The sequence below is a fragment of the Brassica napus genome, chromosome A1, assembly GCF_020379485.1.
Source record: "Brassica napus cultivar Da-Ae chromosome A1, Da-Ae, whole genome shotgun sequence".
Taxonomy (NCBI): Eukaryota; Viridiplantae; Streptophyta; class Magnoliopsida; order Brassicales; family Brassicaceae; genus Brassica; species Brassica napus.
The window spans coordinates 9,049,382-9,070,076 of NC_063434.1; the positions used below are offsets into that span (position 1 = coordinate 9,049,382).

Here is a 20,695-nt window from a genome sequence, read left to right on the forward strand (position 1 = left end):
GATGAAGATAAGATGAAAGAACAATACTTGAAGTTAAACGTCATGTTAGTACAATCTAACAATACTAAAAGCAGTATATAGAGAGCATACAGAGTGCCACGTCAGATTTTTTATTCAAACCAATCAGAAGCGTTTTATGTGACACATCATCCCGGGCTCGCGGTGTGGGTTTCTGAGAAGTGTTGTGGGCTTCATCGAAGTGTTGTGGGCTAAACCGTAGCGTTCTGGGCTTCACAGAGTTTTGTGTTGTTTGTGTCGTTTTGATGAAACCTCGAAGAATCCATCGGTGAAACGAGATTCTCAGCGCCTCTCCCTCTTCGTCTTCTCGGATCGAAGAGCAGAGAAACCGCGATTTAATCGAGCCACTCCTACACAATCAATACCTCCATAATGATTTCGTTTCACCTCCCCCTTTTCATCCTCATCCTCCTTCTTTATATACTGATCTTCTTTATTTCGTATCATCCAAAACCCTAGAATCACTCAAATCTCGATCCATGGCGATGAAACGAAATGGGAAGTCTCTTGCCTCCTCCGGCTCCGATGAAGAAGTCATGTTCTTCAAGGATGTCTCTCTGGGTCCACACGAGACTCAGCTACGCTTCCGGCTAATCCATTTCTGGGAGGCTCGGAACCCGGTGAAGAAAACACTGATTGGCCTCGAAATGCTCCTCATCGACGAACAGGTGCGTCGATTATTCTAAAAAAAGTTTCCAGTTTGTCAGATCTATGTTTCTGGGAATTTTAAGCTAGCGTTTATTTTAGACGTTTTCTTCTAGGCTTGGTTAATAGTTAAAGTAGTGTTTGTTTTGTATCTGTTTTACTTCGGGTTTTATTCTTTCTGAGGTTTCATTCTGATTCTCATTTCACGGTTTGTAATTTTTTTGTTCCGACATCAGGGAACTGTTAGCTTTGTATCTGTTTTACTACTTCGGGTTTTATTCTTTCTGAGGTTTCATTCTGATTCTCATTTCACGGTTTGTAATTTTTTCCCCGACATCATGAAACTGTTAGCTTTGTATCTGTTTTACTACTTCGGGTTTCATTCTTTTTGAGGTTTTATTCTGATTATCATTTTTTGGTTTGTAATTTTTCCGACATCAGGGAACTGTTAGTTTTGTATAGGTTTTACTTCCGGTTTCATTATTTTCTGAGGTTTCATTCTGATTCTCATTTCATGGTTTGTATTTTTTTTTTCCGACATCAGGGAACTGTTATTCAAGGATTCATCCCACCGGGACGAATTAAGAAGTACTTGCCTGATATGAAACGTGGATCAGTTTACAAACTCATCAACTTTTACGGGTCGAAAAACAAACCGGTTTATCGCGTTGCTGATCATGTCGCAACCGTGTCTTTCACATGGAACTCTGAAATGTCGGTTCTTCACGAGATTCCCATCTCTTTTGGTGAAGACCGTTTCAGGTTTCATTCATACGAAGATTTTGAAGCCAACTGTGATCTCAAAGGTGACCTCTACGGTAAGCATATTGGTTTTACAAATCATCTCTCAGTTTCATTGCTTTGTATGTAGTTTGTTAGTCTATCCTCCTGTTTAGGTAAAGAAATCTAGAATTTTAGGGTTAAATAAGTAGTTGAAATATTTGGTTTATAGAGTTTTATTAGTCTTCTAACTTACTCTTTTCATGAAAATGTTATAGATGTTGTTGGTCACATGAAGCTGGTCGATGGACAGACACTTCTTGCACGTCCCAGCCTTGACGATGTGAAGATTGCTACCGCTCGGCACATTATGATTCATGTGCAGTCACATGAGTAAGTGTGTTCTTTATTCCAAGTAATCATCTCTCAGTAGTTCTTAAATCCCTATGAGTTTATTTTTGCAGTGGACCTGTGATGAAGCTCTACCTTTGGGACCAGGCTGCAGCAGACTTCTGCAAGAAATTCAACTCCAGTAAAAGCATTCCCACAGTGCTTTTGGTCACAACTGTTAACACTAAGCGTCTCGGAGGTAATTATTTAGCTTTTTAGACTCATTTTTTGAGTGATAATTGTGACATGTCTCTTAAGTGGTCAGCAACTTATTAACCATTCTAGCTTATTTACCATTCGTAAAATGTTTTTCTTCTTTATCATTAGCTTCTAAGTTTCACACAATCCTTTTTAATGGCGATGAACAGGTACCCTTGCCCTGGCTTCTATGTCCTCCACACGGGTTTTCATGGACTATGATGTCCAACCAACCAGGGATTATTTCTCTTGGTATGTATCCCCGTCTTCAGCATCTTTTCTATACAGTTTATCTGAAGCGTACACTTACACTTATAGGAGTGCATGACTAAACACTGCTTTACGTTTTGTTTCAGGCTGAGCTCCAACCCCGAGATTGCTAATCAGGTTATCGCAGACGTCATCACTAAGCGTGAGACACTGACTATAGCAGATATATTCTCATACATGACTCAAGAATCTGCAAAGGTAAAAGTAAAGCTATATTACTTTCTCATTTTGAAACGCTACTATATTTTAATCACATGATTATAAACTGATGCAGGATGCCTTTTTTGAGTGCACGGCTACAATTGATGATGTTGTGCATGGCTCTTCTTGGTACTATATTGCATGCAGTGAGTGCCATTCTAAGGCTACCAAGGGCCCATCTTCGTTGATTTGTACAAACACAAAATGTGAGAAGGTTAACACAGTTGGCATTCCACAGTATGTTTTCTCTCCCTAATATTGAATTATTCTTTCACTGGTATTAGTTTTCGGTTATTACATTCGTGACGTTATTTTCTAATTCTAACACAACAGGTACCGTGCAAAGATTTCGGTTTATGACAAGACCGAACAAGCTTTTTTTGTCCTCCTTGGAGATGCTGGGCGTGAGTTGACTGGGAGGCACGCATCCGAGTTGGTTAACAGCTACTTTGAGGTAACTGAGCATCAGTTTGTAGTCTCACATGATTTTTTCCTTTTTTTTGTTGATATTCACTCAAGTCATTTGAACTGACATTATTATACTTGAACGTAAGGTTAATAAAAGCGAAGGAGCTGACCATGTGGTGCCTGTCCCGGAAGCTCTAATCAGCACCATCGGACAGACACATAAGTTCTGTGTGAAAGTTACAGACCACAACTTCTCAGGCAATACCCGAGCCATAACTGTCACCAAGATCCTCCCTCTAGACACACCACCACCCACGGAAACCTCAGTTGGAAATGACATTGCAACAACCTCCGAGGAAGCAATGCAGTCTGGAAACGATGTCTGCGAACATCCCAAAAGCCGTGGAGATTCTCTAGATGAGGAGAGCAAGAGGACGTGTACCAGGGCTGATCCAGAGACAGCTAAACGCCCAAGATGTGAGAATTAGAGCTTGAGTTCATTGGTTTTTGAGTGTTTGCTTTCCAGTTCAAGGATTGGTTTTTTTCTTTAAATTTGCTGCAGTTTAAGTACTTTTGGGTTTTTTTAAAGACAATGCATTGTCTGTTTTCTATTTAAGACTTTGTTTCCAAAGCAATGAAAGCTTACAGGTCTTTGACGCAAAACTTTGCTTTGTAGCAAGTTCATGGTTTAGAGCAGTAGTGCTGTTGGATAGACTTCGGTAAACAATCTGTGTAACAGCCGTATTGTTGAAGTCATTTGTGTCCTCAAACTGCCATAACCAACATAACAAAAACAAACCAAAAAACTTTAGGAAACTTGATTCACCCACGGGTGACTTTAGGAAATTTGCCAGATTTATGTGTATAAAATATTCTTTTGCTTATAAACAAGAAACCCACTCACCCTTGCTAATCTTCAACGCCTCTCACATTCCAACGATTCTGTTTCACACCCACTTTGAAAAGGTATTCTTTGGCCACGCTCATTTTAGTTAGTATTGTGTAGATTGGTTTGGCCATAGTGTATTGATTTTGATTGAATTTTATTATATTCTGCTCTGTTTATATATGCCTTTGGCCCCATTTTTCATTCAAGTTTGCTTTGTTTTTATAATATAAAAGCCTTAAGCTTTCTCTGTTTTGGTCAGCCATTACTCATTATATGTTTCACTAGAGTGTAGAGATTTTGATGAAAGCTTATCATATTTTGCTCTGTTTTAGTGGGCAAAATTATGATACTTCATTCCACTGTTCAGTTTTAAATAAACTTAAAGATTTTATTTTTGTCAGTGTTTGGTCCATTTACGTACAATTCAAGTGAAAAAAATAAGGGAAAAAAATATCAAGGATCGAGTAATTTTTTTTTGATTTCTTTGTGGAGTTTAAGTTTCTCTTTGGTCAAGGAATTGGAATATCCAATCCAATCAAACCATGATTTAGTTTCTGTTAGCGGATTCTGCAAAAAAAATATAAAAATATAAATATGATAAAATAGAATATCACAAAACCTAAAAGCTGAATCCTACTATATAAAAGGAACTAAATTCAAGGTTTTTGAGACTATCCACCTCAGCCAAAATATTCTCATCCAAAAAGAATTAGAAATAAATGTCATTTAAAAGATAATTAACTAACATACAACTTTTGATATTTCTAGAAATTTCAAATTTGTAACTACTAATTTATTAATAGAATCATATATCTATTGAATTATGTTCTATTTTTAATCGTTAGACTTCAAGGGTAAATAAATTATTAATTTATAATATATATAGTTTATAACTTTATATTGTAGTTATAAATTAAGAGAAAATAACCGGGGAGGGTGAAGAAGCTCATGTAAAATTATATAATTAAAATGGTAAAATGGTGAGTATGATGACGTGAATCTAAGAAAAATTTGTTGTACAAATTATGGTGCTTTCTTCGTCCACTATAATGATTTAAAATAAAATACATATTCACATAAATAAGTCAATATTTGTTGTTTTTTTTGGTAAGATGTTAAGATTATCATTTTTTGAAAGGTTATACTGTTGTTTTTAAACAACTTATTACAGCAAGGAAACAAAAACAACCAACAACAACTCAAGGTAAAAAAAGTCTTAAGGAAGTCTTATACAAGAAAGATAAAAAGAAGTAAAGAAGAGGAGAAGGAAGAACTTGCCGGGTAAGAGAGGAGACGGTCACGCATCATACGGTCGAGAGAGACAAGGATGACTGATGAAGGTGAGGAGACAGCTGTGAACACACGAGCATTACGCTCTTTCCACAACAGGTAGATGGCTGATTGAAAGTAGAGCTTGATGACTGGAGTAGCATGCGTATCTGCGTTGACGCGAGGTTGATTGATCCAGGCTGCAATAGAGTGTAGATCAGCCGGAGGAGAAATCCAAACTTCAGCAGCAAAAGGCTCCCATATCAAGCGAGAGAAAGATCACTCAAAGAAGAGATGATAGTGAGTCTCTATTTCCAGATTACAAAGGACACACGTTCCTGAGACATTTAACCTCCAACGCCTCAAGCGATCCTTGGTTGGCAGTCTTCTCCGCAAAGCCAGCCATGATATAAACGCATTATGTAGAATATGTTCCTTGAACCAAATAGTCTTGTGCCAATATTTGTTGTTGATAGTGTTTATATTCTTTTCTGACATTAGTATCTATATTTTTTAGTAAACTGATCCAAAGAGATTAATTTGTGGAGCTAACCAAACAAGGATTATAGTGTTTACTTTGGAAAAAGTAATAGGTTGAATGATAGATGGCGTGCGTGCTTTTTCACATGGAAATCTGCACATATATTAAAATCGTAAGATTTGAATCATAAAGAAAATATAGTGTATATGACTGAAGTTGGTCCATTCTGAAACTAAAGATGGCTAAAATTCTTCTTTGTCAAAATGCATAGATGTGAATCTTATATGAATAGAGTTCTCCATTGCTTATAACAGTGTAATAAACTCTGTGTGTAAAGGAGAAAAAATGTTATATAAATGAAAACAAAAGTTATGATTTTTTTTCTTGTGCCTATAGCTCTTTGCAATTTGAAGAAGAAAGAACATATTGTGTGAAAATCTTTGGCTCAGTCAAATTTTATCCAGTTCTTTATAAAACTGTTGTTATCTGATTCATGTAATTTTTCAGTGTTGATTTAAAAGCCCAAAAAACTCATCTATACTGACTTTTCGATATTTTTTTCTGTGATTTGAATTTAAAAAAAGATAAAACTTTCGATAAGTTATGTAAACTCAGAACAAGTATTTAGCTTTAGAAAGCATTTACATGTTTCAAACTTATAATATATACATATATAATGTTTAAAATTATGCATATAAAACATGCGTAAAATGTGCCTGAATATGTTTCTCTTCCTTAATGTGTTAATCGTACTATATATAACATTATTTTAAAATTTCAAAAAGTTTATGTCACATACAAAAAACCATCTATAAAAAATATAGTTCTCTATTTTTAACAAGAAAAATGAAAAATTATAAACATATAAATTTAAATTAAGAAAAAATAACATTGAAAAAATAAGAAGTTAATGTAAAAGAAAAAACTGACAAATAATATTACAAATAAAATAAATTTATAAGATACAATCCGCGCGAAGCGCGGAAAAAATTTCTAGTATTGAGTTAAAATGCTTTGAGATTAAGATTTCAACTAGTTTAGTCTTCATTCAATTACCATCAACTTACATTTTTTTGGTAAAGAGTTTCGTCAAAACTACATTGATCATAGTACAAAGAAACTGATAGGGATGTGTTTATTGATATTCGGATGTGGCAAATCTTTAAACAATACACAAGAGTGAAAATAATTATGAAATCAAGAATATGATTTCTATATAAACTAAAAAAATCAAAAGGAATCTGCTCAGAATAGAAACCCAAACGCCAGAGTGGCTACGGTAGCGACAAAAGCAGGGATAGACAAGGAAGCGTCAGAGGTAGGGCTCGGAGCTGGAGCCTCCACGGCGGCTGCATGTTGCAGAGCAGAGAAAGCCATCATAGCCACCAAGACAGCCTCAAAGAGTCTCATCTTCATTGCATCCATTGTTAATTACTGAGAAAGCAAAAGAAGAGATCGTTTATGTATTTGTGTGTTTTGTGGTGTGTTGCTATGTGCTGCGACTTGTGTGTTATATATACACATGGATGCGTGTTAATTAGGCGAACTGTGTGTGGATCACTTTACAGTTTAATTAGCACCAGCCCAATTAATCAATTTTGAATTAATCAACACAAAAATCATTAACGTGTTTGAGCTCATCAACTAAATATTTGAAAATAATTTAGAAATAAACAGCTGGAAAGAACAATGCAGCCGATTTTAGTTGTTAGAGAGATGGATATGATTCAAAGAATATACAGTTATTGAGGTGTTGTGTGTTTCAATTGATACAGTTCATAATAGGAACGTTTTTGTTAATAAAAAGTAAAGTATATATGAAACTGTTGTTTTCCCCCTGTGCCAGTCGTGAAATGAATAGAAAATGAGAAAATGAGAGAACCAATGAGCTGTGTGGCTGTTTATTTATAGGTAAAGAATGACTATGATTGATGGCAGTATGGCACCATGTGCTCTTAGGTATATAATTGGCTCAGTCCATATCCATTTCTACCCCAATTATTTCTCAAATATTCGTAAAAAGAAGAATTTATAAATGGAAATTTTCATTTTCTTATACAACAATACACATATTATTCATAAGGCCGACAAAAAAAAAGAGTAAATTGTACATAAACATGTTTTCTTTCTTGGAAACCAAGAAATCAAAAACACACGCACAAAACCGAGAGATCCAAAACGTTGGTTTAGAACAAACACCAATCCTTTATCTTAGAAAGTTAGAAAGTGTAAATTATATCATATACAGAGACAGAAAGATTGGGACTTGCGATCAAATGAAAAAATGAAGATAATTTTAAATATTAATGCTCATCCACTTTGTTCTCTAATCTAAAATCAAACGCCAAACAAGCCTACTTGACCTGGACATATACGGATGATGACAAGCTGTAACGATCTGCAAGCGACCAAAAGAAATATTTTCCCAGAAGATATGAACAACCTTCAGTTACAAAAAAAAAAAAAGATATGAACAAACTTAAAGCAAATCGACAACAGCCCCATTAGCCTTAAAACATTCCGATGTACTTTAGAAACGATTGAACGGTCAACGGTGTTTCAAGTGCATTACTAAACTCGAATTGATTGTCTAGCTATCACCAAGGACCATACTTAAATGACCCTGAATCTTTAAATACACTTCAGAGATACAAACTCTAATCAGGATTATGATTTTTTTTAAACCGAGATCAGGAAGCAAGAACTACAAAGTGACTATGAATGATATATATAAAAAAAAAAACAATATGAGAACTTTACAAAGAAGAGAACATGATAGGGTTTGATAAAATATTGATCACTCAAAATGCAGATGGAAGTGATTCTGATATGTAGCGATGCTAGCTGAAGATGATCTATAAGCGAAAGCGTGATCATCACGATCGTCTTCTTCTTCTTCGTCAACTTCAGGATAAAGCAAACCTGGCGGAGGAAGACAGAGAACGGTCAAAAACCACACAGCGAATCGACCCAGTTCCTGTAGCGGGAATAAGCAGACAAGGTCAAGCATTTCCCGGCTGCTTATGCGGTCCGACGGTGGTATCATCCTTGCTCGCTGCCAAATATCAGCCGATAAAAGGGCTACCGACACAACACTCCCGCCGTTGAACACCATATGTCCGTACAGAGTTTATTCACAAAACGTTTCTGGTTTCTTTTGAAAGAGATGATGATTCCGTGATTTCTGTATGATTTGTTTGTGTGTTGAGTATATTAGAGAGAGGTCAGGATTTACTTTTTCAAGAACTTGATCCCTTTTGTGATTTTGCCACGTTGACTTGAATGTTTCATTATCATCATTACACATCATTTAGTGCCTAATCCGGTTTTTACTTTTCTCTTCATATAATATTCAGAAATTAAAATTTGTTTAATGGTCCACTAGACATTTTGTATTGCGGAGTTGTAAACACATATCATGAGATCAAAACACAGGATTGTCAGACTATTGAATCCTAATACGTTTTTTTTTAATACATTTTTTGGTGCGTCTATGTTCTGTTCTGTGTGTAAATTAATGAAATCTTAGTTCTTTGGAACAGAACTCTGTAGAAATGATAACTTTAGAAGTGAGAATGATGATACAGTCTTTAGCATCACATAGTCTATAGCATATTCTCTATAGTCTATACACGCCTAACATATGCTTGAATAACCGCACTCGTTTCCACTCGGTCAAGATAAAAGTTATACCCTGATGAGTCTAGATTGAATAAATAAGAGTGAAAATCGATGAATAGAAGATTAAGAGAGGAAAAAAGAAAGGGGATAACACCCAGTTTTTGTTAACCGTAATCGATAATGTTTTCACGACCTAAAACAATGATATATAATCGATTATTTTGATAATCAGTGAATAACAATACTTTCGATGAAAAAAAATATATACAAGGCAAACATATCGTCTAACACGTGAAAACGTAAAAGACTTCGATATGATGGGCTGTATGTCAAGCCCAAAGGCCGAACAATGACACCTTGGTTCAAGTGTGGTAAATAAATTTGAGACCATTAATTACAGTCCTGCTTTAGTTCTTTTGGGGGCACTGTGTGATAATTTAGGGTTTCTTGGCTCCTCTGTTATTCGGACTCTCCCGTGAGAAAAACGAATCAACTCTGGGCTCAGGGTTGTCTGCGGAACGCTAGAGAGTTTGTGCAACTGGTTCTACTGGAGAATAGGACCATCTCCGACTTGGTCAAACTGTAAGTTTATAAACTATCCTTTAGCCAAATAATCAAACTGTAAGTTTTTCTATGTTTTTTTTTTTTTTTTTTTACTTTTCTCTATTCGGATTAGTTAACCTTTCGGTTTCTCTAATCTGCAGGATCCAACCGTCTTTCCTCAGATGGACATTCTCAGTGCATTGTCGGATGATTTGCTCTTGCGGATTCTGTCATTTGTTCCTACAAAAGATGTCGTGGCCACAAGTCTTTTGTCCAAAAGATGGGAAGGTCTTTGGACGTCAGTGTCCAAACTTAGTTACGACGATAGCGACCACACCGGTGACTACAAGAACTTCTCGCAGTTCGTTTACAGGTCTTTGCTCTCAAATAACGCACCAGTACTAGACAAGTTACATCTCAAACTCGGCCCTGACTGTCCCTTCATCGACGTTGATCTATGGACTAACATCGCACTTACTCGCCGTGTCCGTGAGCTAGAAATTGATCTTTTTTCCAAGGAAGAATCTTTTAATTTGCCTAATAGCCTATACACCTCTGAAACACTAGAGATCTTGACACTCATCAGCTGCGTCCTCGTGAACGTCCCTTCTTCCGTTTGTCTCCCGTCTCTCAAAACTCTGAAGCTTGACCGTGTCGATTACACAGACAACGCTACTCTACCGCGTCTTTTATCCGGTTGCCCAAATCTTGAAGTCTTGTTTTTGGAACGACACGTTGGAGACGAGACAACTGATTCTATCGTCGTCGCGCCTTCGTTACAAAGACTAACTATGCTGGACACACATGCCGGTACATGCGGTCGGTTTATGGTTGATGTCCCTTCTTTGAAGCACCTTGAAATTACAGATTCTGTAGCTTACTACGACCTACGTCGAATGAAGAATATGCCTGTGTTGGAGAAGGCATGCGTTTGGATTACTAATACTAGTAGTGGAGTGACCCAAGAGTTTTTAAAGGCTCTTACTTCTGTCCACCGCCTTTCACTATCTTTATCACTTTCAAAGGTAAAATCACAAATCTTAAAATATGTATTTTGAATCCGGTAAAGTAGTTATTCATCTCTTTTCTATAATGAAAAAAAAAAAAACAGGTTATGCATCCTTCTGGTATGACATTCAATCAGCTTGTTCATCTGGACTTGTACACTTTAACTGAAGGTTGGTGGGGTCTTCTTATTTGTATGCTTCTAGACTCACCTAAACTGCGATTTCTCAGACTCAGCAATGTATGTGGTCTCTAGAATCTGCTTTTATCAGGTTTGGTTTTCCGATACATTGACTGACTGATAATTATATATCTTTGGTCTTAGAACAAATTAACAAGTGAAAGCAAAGAGATCCCAATTGGTTGGAGCCCGCCGAGTTCTGTTCCTGAGTGTTTGGTGTATAGTCTAGAGGCTTTCGTGTGGATTGGGTACAATGGGAGACAGGACAGCAAGATGGCAATATATCTCCTGAAAAATACTGCTTGTTTGAAGACAGCTACATTCTCTCCAGATTCTACTGATCTGGGGGAGAAGTATCAGATGCTCAAGGTGTTGGCATCTGTAGCTACAATGTCTACTTCGTCTCAGCTTCTATTCGACTGAACAATGATAAAAAAATGTCAGTTTTAGGATTTTTTAGTTAAGGTCACATGTCTCGTATTTGAAGCTCTTTTAGTTTTTGGTTAAGTTCCGGCTAGTGTGACTGAGGCAACCTTCAACTTCGTCTTGTTTTAGTATTTTTGTTGATAGTCTTTCTGATTAAAGTTTAACGAGTCCCTCCTTAATCTTTTGTGCTCATCTTGTCCCGGACACACCAAGGAACAAAAATTAAGTTCGATTTACATCTACTTTTGGTAAATCAAACGTACAACATTTTTGTTCGGTTTACTCCTAAAGTTGAATCAACATTGAACTGATTACATGATTGAGTTTACTTATTATGATTTTCCGGTTTACTTTTCTAGATTGGAAATTTAAACTTAAAACATTTTTGTTCGGTTTACTTCTATGAGTGAATCCAACATTTAACTGATTCTACGATTGGATTCATAAACAGCTTTGTACCTGCTGATTTTATTCCGGTTTAGATCAGTACGGTTAGGATTCCCTTATATTTAAGTGAAATAAATGTAGTGTAACAGCATTAGGCCTCAGAGATCTTGGTGGTTAACCAATCATTCTTCATCAAGAGTAGCAAATATTTTACTTGCATCACTGGCCTCATGATATATATCGACACACAAATTTAAAAAGAAAGACAATTAGTTTCAATGATGATGAATCAGAAGTAGCTGGTTAATGATCACATCTTTCCCGAAGGAAATCAATGGGAATCCGAATGATTTCTTTCGTCATCTCTCACCATCAACGAATTTAAAACGAAAAGATACAGAAAATTTAAGAAAAAAAGGTAGGAGTGATGATGATGATAAGTCAAAAGTAGCTGGTTTATGATCACATCTTTCCCGTAGGGAAATCAATGGGAATCCGAATGATTTCTTTCATCATCCTTACCAACATTTAGCTCCCCTCAATACTTCAAAAACGTTCATTCTAATAAACGACTAAGAGAGTAAAATCACTAACGATATGTGCCTTCTAATGTATCAAAATAAGAATTCCTGGAGAGAGAAAATTCAGACAAGAAAATCAATGAAAGACGCGAGACAAGAGCATTGATGCAAGAAAACGTTGTTTCATTCTTTGTTGAAGGTGGAGACAAGTAAGAGATGTAACGACGACATAGTTGACTACAAGGAGGAACCCTAATGAGGGCTCATGGGCTATCTATGTGGTCACTAGTTTATAGCCTGGACCTTTTCTTCATGGGCCATCAGTTTAGTCTACTTCCGGAACGGTTTATATCCCTGGCTCATCCTAACCTTTTGCACTATATTGATTTAAAAAAAAAAACAGATTAAAGCTTTGATTATACAACGGAGCACAGGGTGAGGAGGATACAAAGACATAAACATGAAAACGACTACATAAAAATATATATATTTCTTAGGACAAAATACATTATACAGACATTGGGGCAATGTTGTGTTCTTAGCAATAATCATGTTGAGCTGCAATGTATAGATAGATTCAGTCTCAGGTACCAAATGCTTCGGACCAGAAGCTGCCTGTGAGGACAGTGTCTCTCCTGATAGTGACACGGTCTATATATAGGACCACTGGATCAATACTTTGCTTGCGAGCTATTCCCGACGACCAAAACCTGAGATTGCTTGCCTCCAAACGTAGATACGGGTTTGATCTAACTTAAACCGACACCTCTTGCTTCAGTTTTAAAGCTTGAGGTGTTGGTGTGGCTGCTGCTGCTCTATCCTTGACAAATGTCCTTAGGCATCCATTGATAATGCGTGGCGCTGATCCATCACAGAACCGTTTTGCAAGATCAACAGCCTTTGTTTTTGCATCATGTTTTGTAACAGTGTTAGTTCACAAAATGATCAAGGTTATCGCATTGCAAAGCTAACTGAAGAGGGGAGATACACAGAGAAAGTTGAGCGATACCTCGTTGATGACAATCGGGTGTCGGGTTTCAAGGACTGCCATTTCAGACATTGCTAAGTGAAGAATCGAAAACTCTAGTATTCTTCCAGCTGGTGCACTCTGCCAATAGGTGCATCAACATCCATAAGATAGTTATCAGTACTACGAGATGAAAAGATATATATGGTCAAGCTAACTCAAAAGCACATGCTAACAGCTAGTGATAATGAAAGCTATCACAACAAAGGGAAAATGATCAGAAACGAAGCTCTGAGTTTGGTGGTTCCTTAGTTTTCAACAATCCAATACTTGACCGGAGTAAAAGTTCAAATGTCAATTTATACCTTCCAATCTGGAGGGGAAATTTTCTCAATGATGACGACATGACTATCCCATTTATCAGCCACAGCAGCCAAGAGTTTCTTTGCAAACCTTTGGGAAAAACACATAGTGGTAATAAAATATCCATGATTTATTTCACGGCCAGTAGCAATATCTATCCACTGATACATTTAATAGATTACCGTAAAACAAGTTTGCTGTACACCAGCTTCGGAGGTGCTGAGAGCACTTCTGCTTCTGCAGAAACGGGAAGATAAACAACAGGTAAAATAGTAGTATGTCATTTACAAGTAAAAAAGATGGGAAATTTCCACGAGCCAATCCAAACAAGAGTCTGTTTTGCAATATAAGTAAAGCAGAATAGGGAAACTTATTTTCAGAGAATAAAACCAACCAATCTTCGATTCGTTTTCATCGTGGCGCACAAGCTCATCTTCCTCTTCACTAGTCTCTGTTTTAACCGGGGGACCTCCAAAGCTCATGTGGTTGTATTCCAACAAAGAAGTCTTGTCAAACTCGTATCCAGGCTCTGTACAAACCAATCATCACACACACGCTGAAGTCATGTCACAAGCCATTTAATTATCAAAAAGAATAATGACGCTCTCAAGAAGTAGTATTTGACAAAAACCAACATAAAGTTTCAATGAAATTCCTCTGACTTTATTGCAGCAAGAAGCAAAACAAAGATCGAAACATGTTTACCTCTTCTTGCATTGATCCTCTTTTCAAAGAGACGAATTGGGTCCGAGCCTTCTAAGCAAGCGGCATAAAGTGTAACACTGTCCAGATCATATATCAACAAAGGATCAGAGAGAGCAGACTCATCATTGATAATAATAATAGCAAAGAATCATATCACTTTTAGCTGAAATAAAGTAAGAACAGAGAACAAATGGCTTAGAATTTCAGTTCTTTTTTAGTACGAGACATATAGTGAAGCTAGGTTCTGGATTTAAGGCTATAGGTCAAAACCTTTAAACTAAGCTCATGGTCATGGAACTCTAATTTGAACCTTGTTTTCGTCACACCAAGTCACAAAGATGAATGAACCGTTCCAATTCTAGTACAGTCCAATTTTCATTCCCAGCTAAAATCTCCAATTCCATTCAAATCAACCAAGCGAGTAAAATTTTCATAGACAGAGAGAGAAAGATAAAACATACAGAGCGAGCTCGCGGGCGGCGCGGGGACTGCTTAATCGGCCGCTCTTATCTATCTTCGGCATCGGGACATCTTTCACTTCCTCCGCGGTAAGCGTCGGCGTACGGAGAGCGCCCCTCGTCGGAGAAAGAAACAACCGTCTGTTTCTTGTTCGCAGAGATACCAAGTTCGTTGGCCGGAGAGAGTCAACAAATGTAAATCCTAGTGAACGGTGAGAGTCTAGTGAAACGTTACTGGAGAAGTAACACAGACTCGATGAAGAACGTAGGCAAAGCGGCGAGATGCTTCCCTCCATTTTCGTGTTTGAGCTCTCTCTCTTTGCTTCTTCGTGTTTAGTGAGAAGCAGATAACGATTATCCGTAAAGAAAAAAATATCTCGGGAGAAAACGCAAGCAGCAGAGTGGACGACGACGTTTTAACACCAAAAAGGTGTTTTAAGAAAGTGGCCTATACAGGGATCGAACCTGTGACCTTCGCGTTATTAGCACGACGCTCTAACCAACTGAGCTAATAGGCCATTACGTTATTCAGTGGTGTGTCAACGTATAGATAGAATAGCTTTAAAGGCACTTCAAATTGCTTATGATCATCATCATCATCATTTTATCTGTACAAAATGCGAAGAGCTTTAAAGACTTGAGAGTGATAACTTTTTCCTAGCAATGATATAACACAAAGAGAGAAAATATTCCATTCTTCAAAAGTGTTTATACATCTTCAACAATCTGAGTGATCACAATATTTTTATGTACTTCAAAGCTCTGATGAATTGTGACCAAAAGAAAGGGAACCAGAGATTGTTTTGTTTCTAATTTTTCCTCCTTTATCCTGAATTAGAGTTCTCATTGAGCTGAGACGACCCTGAGGCCGCTGAACCGGATGAAGAAGAAGCCGAGGAAGAGAACAATCCGCTGAACCGCCACCCAAATGAGAACCTTCTCTCGTTCCCACTAGTGTTCCTCGCATCCTCTTCCACATCACTTCTGTTGGTCTCTACACTTATTGTTCTCGGTCTTAACAGATCAGTTTTCACCTCATCATCAGGAGGTAGTTCATATCTGCACACGGGACACGAACTGTGAAGCTCAAGCCACGGTACTATACACCCGACGTGGAACTTGTGCTTACACGGCATCTCTTTAGCTTCACTTCCTTTCTCAAACTCATCCAAACAAACTGAGCATTGCAGTGGCTCGCATATCTTAACCGTTGGAAGACTCTCCACTGCTTCCTTACGTGCTGGAAGAGATCCGTGCCTGGTTGGATCGTTATCAGCTAGATGTTCAAGCAAGTGAGCTAACCCAGTTCCGACAAAGTTATCTCCAGTTCCAGAAGGAGAAGTATTGCTCCGGATTATGTTAAAAGCCGTATTAAACTGGTCCCTCTCCGAACTCTCATCCTCGGTGTTAATCCCTTCACGAATGCCCTGAAGCAACTGCAATATCGCAGCTGAGCTTCTCCGTCTCCTTCTGATGATAGAATCAAACTCCCTGTCTAGATCAACCTCTCCATCATGTTGCATGTGGCGATGACGACGACGGTTATGATGATGATGATGGCTATCGACAACGCTGTCATTTCCATCAACATCAGCAGCAGTAATATTGACGGCATCATTATCTAAGCCAAGCTCTGTCCTCCTAAACCTTCTACGTCTACGAGGATTGCTCATCATCCCAAGCAAGATTGGACCCCATTGAGATAATGCACGGTCTGTACCGAAATCGATCTCTGAGTCTTGAACCTCTCTAATGCTGCTGCCATCGTTAAGCTCACCGCTCATTTCCTCCACGAACCCGCTCTGGCAAAAGGGGCATTTGATCTCGGCTTCAATGACAGGAGGATTCACCATTTGTGAACACATATGACACCAATACCTAGCCGCCATTGCCTCTTCCTTCTCCACCAAACTCTGTCTCTCGTTTCTGAAACAAACCATAAGAAGAACTTAAGAAACATGAGGAAAACCTAGAAAGTTCCCATCTTTCTTAGTTTTAGCAGATTTAAATAAAGGCAATAACATTCAAAACAAGTCAGTAAAACGAGGAGAATCATCGTCTTCACAATCCCAAGATTCAGACAGGAATTTTACCCCCAAAAAAAAAAGATTCAGACAAGAATTTTACCCCAAAAAAAAACAAGATTCAGACAAGAATTTTAGCAAAAAAAAAAAAACGTTTCAGACAGGAACTACCTTAGGAGATTTGTAAGAAAATCAAGCTCCCTATGCAAGCACACAAATAAACTACAGAACATGTTCCGCTAAGCAATGAAAATAAGAGCACATCGCATGAACATATAACCTATATAAAACCATACCTTGCAAAGGTTCCTGCTTTCTGAAGATCTAGAGTAAAAAGATAAGATCTTGCTTCTTCTTTAGATCTCCTCCACCAAGAAGAAAGAACTCTGGGAGCTCTTTTATTTACCTCTGCAGAAATGGTGGGAGGAGAAGAAGAAAAGAGGAAAGAAAGGGAAGACGGAAAAAGGAACAATAATTAAGTTGCAGACCCAATTCTAAAGCCCATTAACCGTAATCAAAGGAACCTAAACCAAATTTTAGTTTCGAATCTATCTGAACCTAACCAAACCGAGTTAAACCGAACCGGAGAAGTTGGAATTGAAAAAGAGCAGAAACAAGGCTCGTCCCGGTTGCTAGAAAGGTCGTACTCTCTCCGACGATGAGCGACACCGAAGCAAACGGCGTTACCGATGATTCCGCCCCCGCGAATGCAGTCTCTGCCGACGCGACGGAGCATAAAGCGATCGGAGTGATTGAATCGGTGGAGGAAGCAGTCGGAGGAGCAGAGAAATGGGTGGATGATTTGCAGCGGACGGTGAAGGAATCGACGGACTCCGCCATGCGCTCCGCTCGTTCCCTCCGCGAAAACTCTACCTCCCAGTTCCGATCTATACAGGTTAGCTAGCATCTCTCTTTCTCTTTCACCACGAATCATTTTCGAATCGAGACTATTTGGCAGCAGTTTTCAGGATACGCTAAGATTTCTAGAAACTGAGTTCGATTCAGAGCTAGTTATTGTTCATATGGTGGAATCGTAGCGTTAGAACTTATGTGAGAGTGATCTTAGTCTCTCATGGCCTTTGATTCTGCTTCCTCTTGTTGAAATTGTATCGCTGAGGCGTGCCTGAGATCACAGTTGTGTTACTTTTGTTTTTGAAATTGCAGGACTTCATTCCACGTGCTTTGAATCAGTATAAGACCTATGAGAATGTTTTCTTCAGTAAAGTTACAGGTATGGCTTGTAGACCAATTTGTTGCTTAAAAAATGATTTATTTACATCAAGCCATTGAGATTATAACAGATTGTTTCTCAAAATCTTCATTTTTGTTGTTGTAATGCGTCTATTAGTGTGCTTTAACTTTCAGTCTCCTGATGATCAATGCTTATATGGTTTACCAGATTTATAATGGTGAGTTTATCATAAATCTTACTCACTATCCCCTGCTTTTTTTTTTAATTTCTTTGCAGAGGAATTGAGAAACGCAAAGGAGAATCCGGCTGCTGCTGCTGGAGTTGGTCTCGCTGCTGGTCTCGTTCTTATGCGAGGTATAACCTATGCTCTTATCTCCTTTCCAATTCACAATGTTCCTTTGCTTAGGAGCATCTGAAAAGTACCACATCTCTGTTTCTTAGAATTTGTCTTGTACTAATTGCAGGGCCTAGAAGATTCTTGTTTCGTCATACTCTGGGCCGGTTCCAGAGCGAAGAGGTATCTACTACCATGCCACTGACTTTAAATTTAGTTCTTAAGACTGTTATACAGTACTTGGTTTCCCTGGTTTATGTTCCCTTTCTTGTTTTTTCATCCACTTCAATTCATCTCTTCAGGCACAGTTCCTGAGAGCTGAGAAGCATGTCCAGGAGTTAAACATGTCTGTAGACTTGATGAAAAAGGAGAGCATGAAATTGCTTGAGAGGTCGGCTTTAGCAGAGAAGGATATGAAACGCGGTCTCTCTGAACTCATGTATGCTTCAACATCTGCGGAACTCACTTCTTTAATTTAATTAACTTCATTTCGGTTATTAAGGCTACTACTTTCATTATCTGTAGGGACTCTGGAAACAATATACATCGTCTTGCTAAGTCTGTCCACAAGGTTGAATGCGAAGCTGCAGGTAAGAACAACACACAAAATCTTTTTACCCTTATTATCTACCTTCCATTGGTAATATTCATTTATTCAATGCGTCACTGTGTATATGTTAATGAGATTAGATCCATGCTCTATATTTACACATAGACTTGTATTCTCTGCAGATTTAATGGATGGACTACGGCAAATTCCTGGGAGGGAAGCTATCAAGCTTAGAGCCGAAGTGAGTCAATTTCTTTTCATTTCCCTCATGTTTAAGCTTTATTGCGGTGAACGGTCATTCAAAGTCTCTTTTCTTCAATCATTAGGTGGCTTCCATGACTTCGCTCCTGAAACAGAAGAGGATTGCATTGAACAAAAGGATCATGAGAATGTCTGAGCTAGGAGTTCCCGTCTGATATACAACACAAACCCACCAAGTCTTGTGTTTTTTTTTTCCCTTTAAGGTATTTGAAGCATGTTTCTCGTCAATAAACATTTACTCTGTCTTAAAAAAGAAAACAAAACCTTAGCTTGAGACAAATATATATCTCATGCTACTTTTCCTGATATTTGAGTTTTGAGACCATTAGCTTATTTGCTCGAGTTGTGAGACAAAAGATTTATGATAAACGATAAAAAAAGTTACTGATGTTTTGACATGAAGGTTTTTTAAAAGGGCTAAGCTCAGTCCCATAACTAATCCTGAAACCTAACTCTTATGGGAAACGGAAGGTGGGCTCCGCTCTTCTCGGTCTCATTGCGTTAAAATCTCCAGACGAGCAAGAAGCTTCAGTGGTCTGAATATTTCGTCTGTTGACTTCCAGCGTCCGATCTCTCCTCCTTAGACGCTCTTTCTTGAGAAGTCACTAGTTTGTCTTTTCCCGGTTTACCGTTGACCTGAACCTGTATCATCTCCAAACCCATCAGCTTCGCAACGACTCCGGTCTCACACCACAATACACTCTCCCCAGCTACAGTCCGAGGCAGGTGTTTTGCCTCCAAGCTCATCTGGCTTGATCTCCTCCACCATGTCTTTGTAAAAATTCATACCGGTTTATAACGATATTAATCCATATGCCTAGAATCTCATGTCAATATTGAAATAAATCTATATCTATTTTTGATATATCTTGTTATATTGCAGTGGAAAAATAAACAAAACAAACCAAAGTCATTCACGGTTATTATTGTCCCAAATTAACAACCTTGGGCCTGTTTGTTTCTCCATTTGAATGAGTCATTTGGATGAAGATGAGAGTTTTGTTTGTTTAGACACTAAAAGTGCAACTCATTCAGATGGATCATCTGGATGACTTTTGGAAATTTAGGCTTAATTTTAAAGTCCATTCAGCTGAACCAATTTGGATCATTTGAATGGAGATGGTTCATTCAAAATGGTATAATGTCTATTATGCCCCTAATGTAATTCACATATTACAAACCTAAACATAATATCATTTTTGTCACATACGAAAACTGACAAAACTACAAAAACCCCAAAAACGCAATTTCCCGCCAAAATTGCAAAAACACGTTTTCCCGTCAAAACTGCAAAAAACGTATTTTTCCACCAAAACAAAAAACGAGTTTTCCCGTTAAAACCGAAAAATCTCGTTTTCCCACCAAAACCGAAAAATCTCGTTTTCCGACCAAAACTGCAAAAACGCGTTTTTCCGCCAAAAACGTGTTTTCCCGCCAAAACCGCAAAAACCGCAATAACTTATAGCATCTTTCACTTATAGAGTTTCATGATCAAGTCACGTACTTGATGACATATAAAAATGATATAAATTATTTTGAAACTTTTATTTAATTATCTAATAATTAAATAATTCTGAACAGTTTCATTAATTTGAATGCATAATCAAATGTATGTCAATATAAACATCATATCATAAACGTAAAACCTCCCACTAAATCAAGATCACA

At 37.8% G+C, this 20,695-nt stretch overlaps 7 protein-coding genes, 3 non-coding genes and 1 pseudogene across 10 annotated transcripts; 3 read left to right on the plus strand and 8 right to left on the minus strand.

Moving 5' to 3' along the window:
• Nucleotides 1-497: 497 nt before the first annotated feature.
• Nucleotides 498-3,338, plus strand: LOC125585508. The gene is made up of 9 exons (XM_048754790.1): nt 498-686; nt 1,208-1,481; nt 1,662-1,776; nt 1,848-1,972; nt 2,142-2,223; nt 2,328-2,439; nt 2,516-2,679; nt 2,776-2,896; nt 2,997-3,338. The coding sequence occupies exons 1-9, from the start codon at nt 498-500 to the stop codon at nt 3,336-3,338; spliced, it is 1,524 nt and encodes a 507-aa protein (XP_048610747.1).
• A 3,272-nt stretch (nt 3,339-6,610) lies between these two features.
• LOC106375571 (arabinogalactan protein 13-like) lies at nt 6,611-7,103 on the minus strand. Its single transcript, XM_013815527.3, has one exon. The coding sequence runs from the start codon at nt 6,912-6,914 to the stop codon at nt 6,735-6,737; it is 180 nt and encodes a 59-aa protein (XP_013670981.2). The 5' UTR covers nt 6,915-7,103; the 3' UTR covers nt 6,611-6,734.
• Nucleotides 7,104-8,286: 1,183 nt separating this feature from the next.
• Nucleotides 8,287-8,604, minus strand: BNAA01G15470D. Its single transcript, XM_013800036.2, has one exon. The coding sequence runs from the start codon at nt 8,602-8,604 to the stop codon at nt 8,287-8,289; it is 318 nt and encodes a 105-aa protein (XP_013655490.2).
• Nucleotides 8,605-9,510: 906 nt separating this feature from the next.
• LOC106445325 (F-box/FBD/LRR-repeat protein At4g26340) lies at nt 9,511-11,527 on the plus strand. The gene is made up of 4 exons (XM_013886854.3): nt 9,511-9,692; nt 9,815-10,678; nt 10,765-10,899; nt 10,984-11,527. Exons 2-4 carry the CDS (start codon nt 9,836-9,838, stop codon nt 11,260-11,262), a joined length of 1,257 nt encoding a protein of 418 aa, XP_013742308.2. The 5' UTR covers nt 9,511-9,692; nt 9,815-9,835; the 3' UTR covers nt 11,263-11,527.
• A 279-nt stretch (nt 11,528-11,806) lies between these two features.
• Nucleotides 11,807-11,880, minus strand: LOC125579439 (annotated as a pseudogene).
• A 56-nt stretch (nt 11,881-11,936) lies between these two features.
• LOC125579347 lies at nt 11,937-12,022 on the minus strand. Its single transcript, XR_007317363.1, has one exon. It is a non-coding gene; the product is annotated as a small nucleolar RNA R12 (small nucleolar RNA).
• Nucleotides 12,023-12,088: 66 nt separating this feature from the next.
• Nucleotides 12,089-12,174, minus strand: LOC125579346. The gene has a single exon (XR_007317360.1). It is a non-coding gene; the product is annotated as a small nucleolar RNA R12 (small nucleolar RNA).
• Nucleotides 12,175-12,555: 381 nt separating this feature from the next.
• LOC106445314 (transcription antitermination protein NusB) lies at nt 12,556-15,035 on the minus strand. The gene is made up of 7 exons (XM_013886843.3): nt 14,670-15,035; nt 14,209-14,285; nt 13,898-14,032; nt 13,686-13,740; nt 13,506-13,593; nt 13,183-13,281; nt 12,556-13,071 (listed from the first exon to the last, which is right to left on the minus strand). The coding sequence occupies exons 1-7, from the start codon at nt 14,960-14,962 to the stop codon at nt 12,928-12,930; spliced, it is 891 nt and encodes a 296-aa protein (XP_013742297.2). The 5' UTR covers nt 14,963-15,035; the 3' UTR covers nt 12,556-12,927.
• A 75-nt stretch (nt 15,036-15,110) lies between these two features.
• On the minus strand, nt 15,111-15,184 carry TRNAI-AAU. The gene has a single exon. It is a non-coding gene; the product is annotated as a tRNA-Ile (tRNA).
• A 151-nt stretch (nt 15,185-15,335) lies between these two features.
• Nucleotides 15,336-17,182, minus strand: LOC106445306 (E3 ubiquitin-protein ligase SIRP1-like). The gene is made up of 2 exons (XM_013886831.3): nt 16,987-17,182; nt 15,336-16,592 (listed from the first exon to the last, which is right to left on the minus strand). The coding sequence occupies exon 2, from the start codon at nt 16,553-16,555 to the stop codon at nt 15,491-15,493; it is 1,065 nt and encodes a 354-aa protein (XP_013742285.2). The 5' UTR covers nt 16,556-16,592; nt 16,987-17,182; the 3' UTR covers nt 15,336-15,490.
• A 109-nt stretch (nt 17,183-17,291) lies between these two features.
• On the plus strand, nt 17,292-19,360 carry BNAA01G15510D (RGS1-HXK1-interacting protein 1). The gene is made up of 8 exons (XM_013886818.3): nt 17,292-17,585; nt 17,855-17,921; nt 18,159-18,236; nt 18,347-18,399; nt 18,519-18,655; nt 18,742-18,806; nt 18,949-19,007; nt 19,093-19,360. Exons 1-8 carry the CDS (start codon nt 17,349-17,351, stop codon nt 19,180-19,182), a joined length of 786 nt encoding a protein of 261 aa, XP_013742272.2. The 5' UTR covers nt 17,292-17,348; the 3' UTR covers nt 19,183-19,360.
• The last annotated feature ends 1,335 nt before the right edge of the window (nt 19,361-20,695 follow it).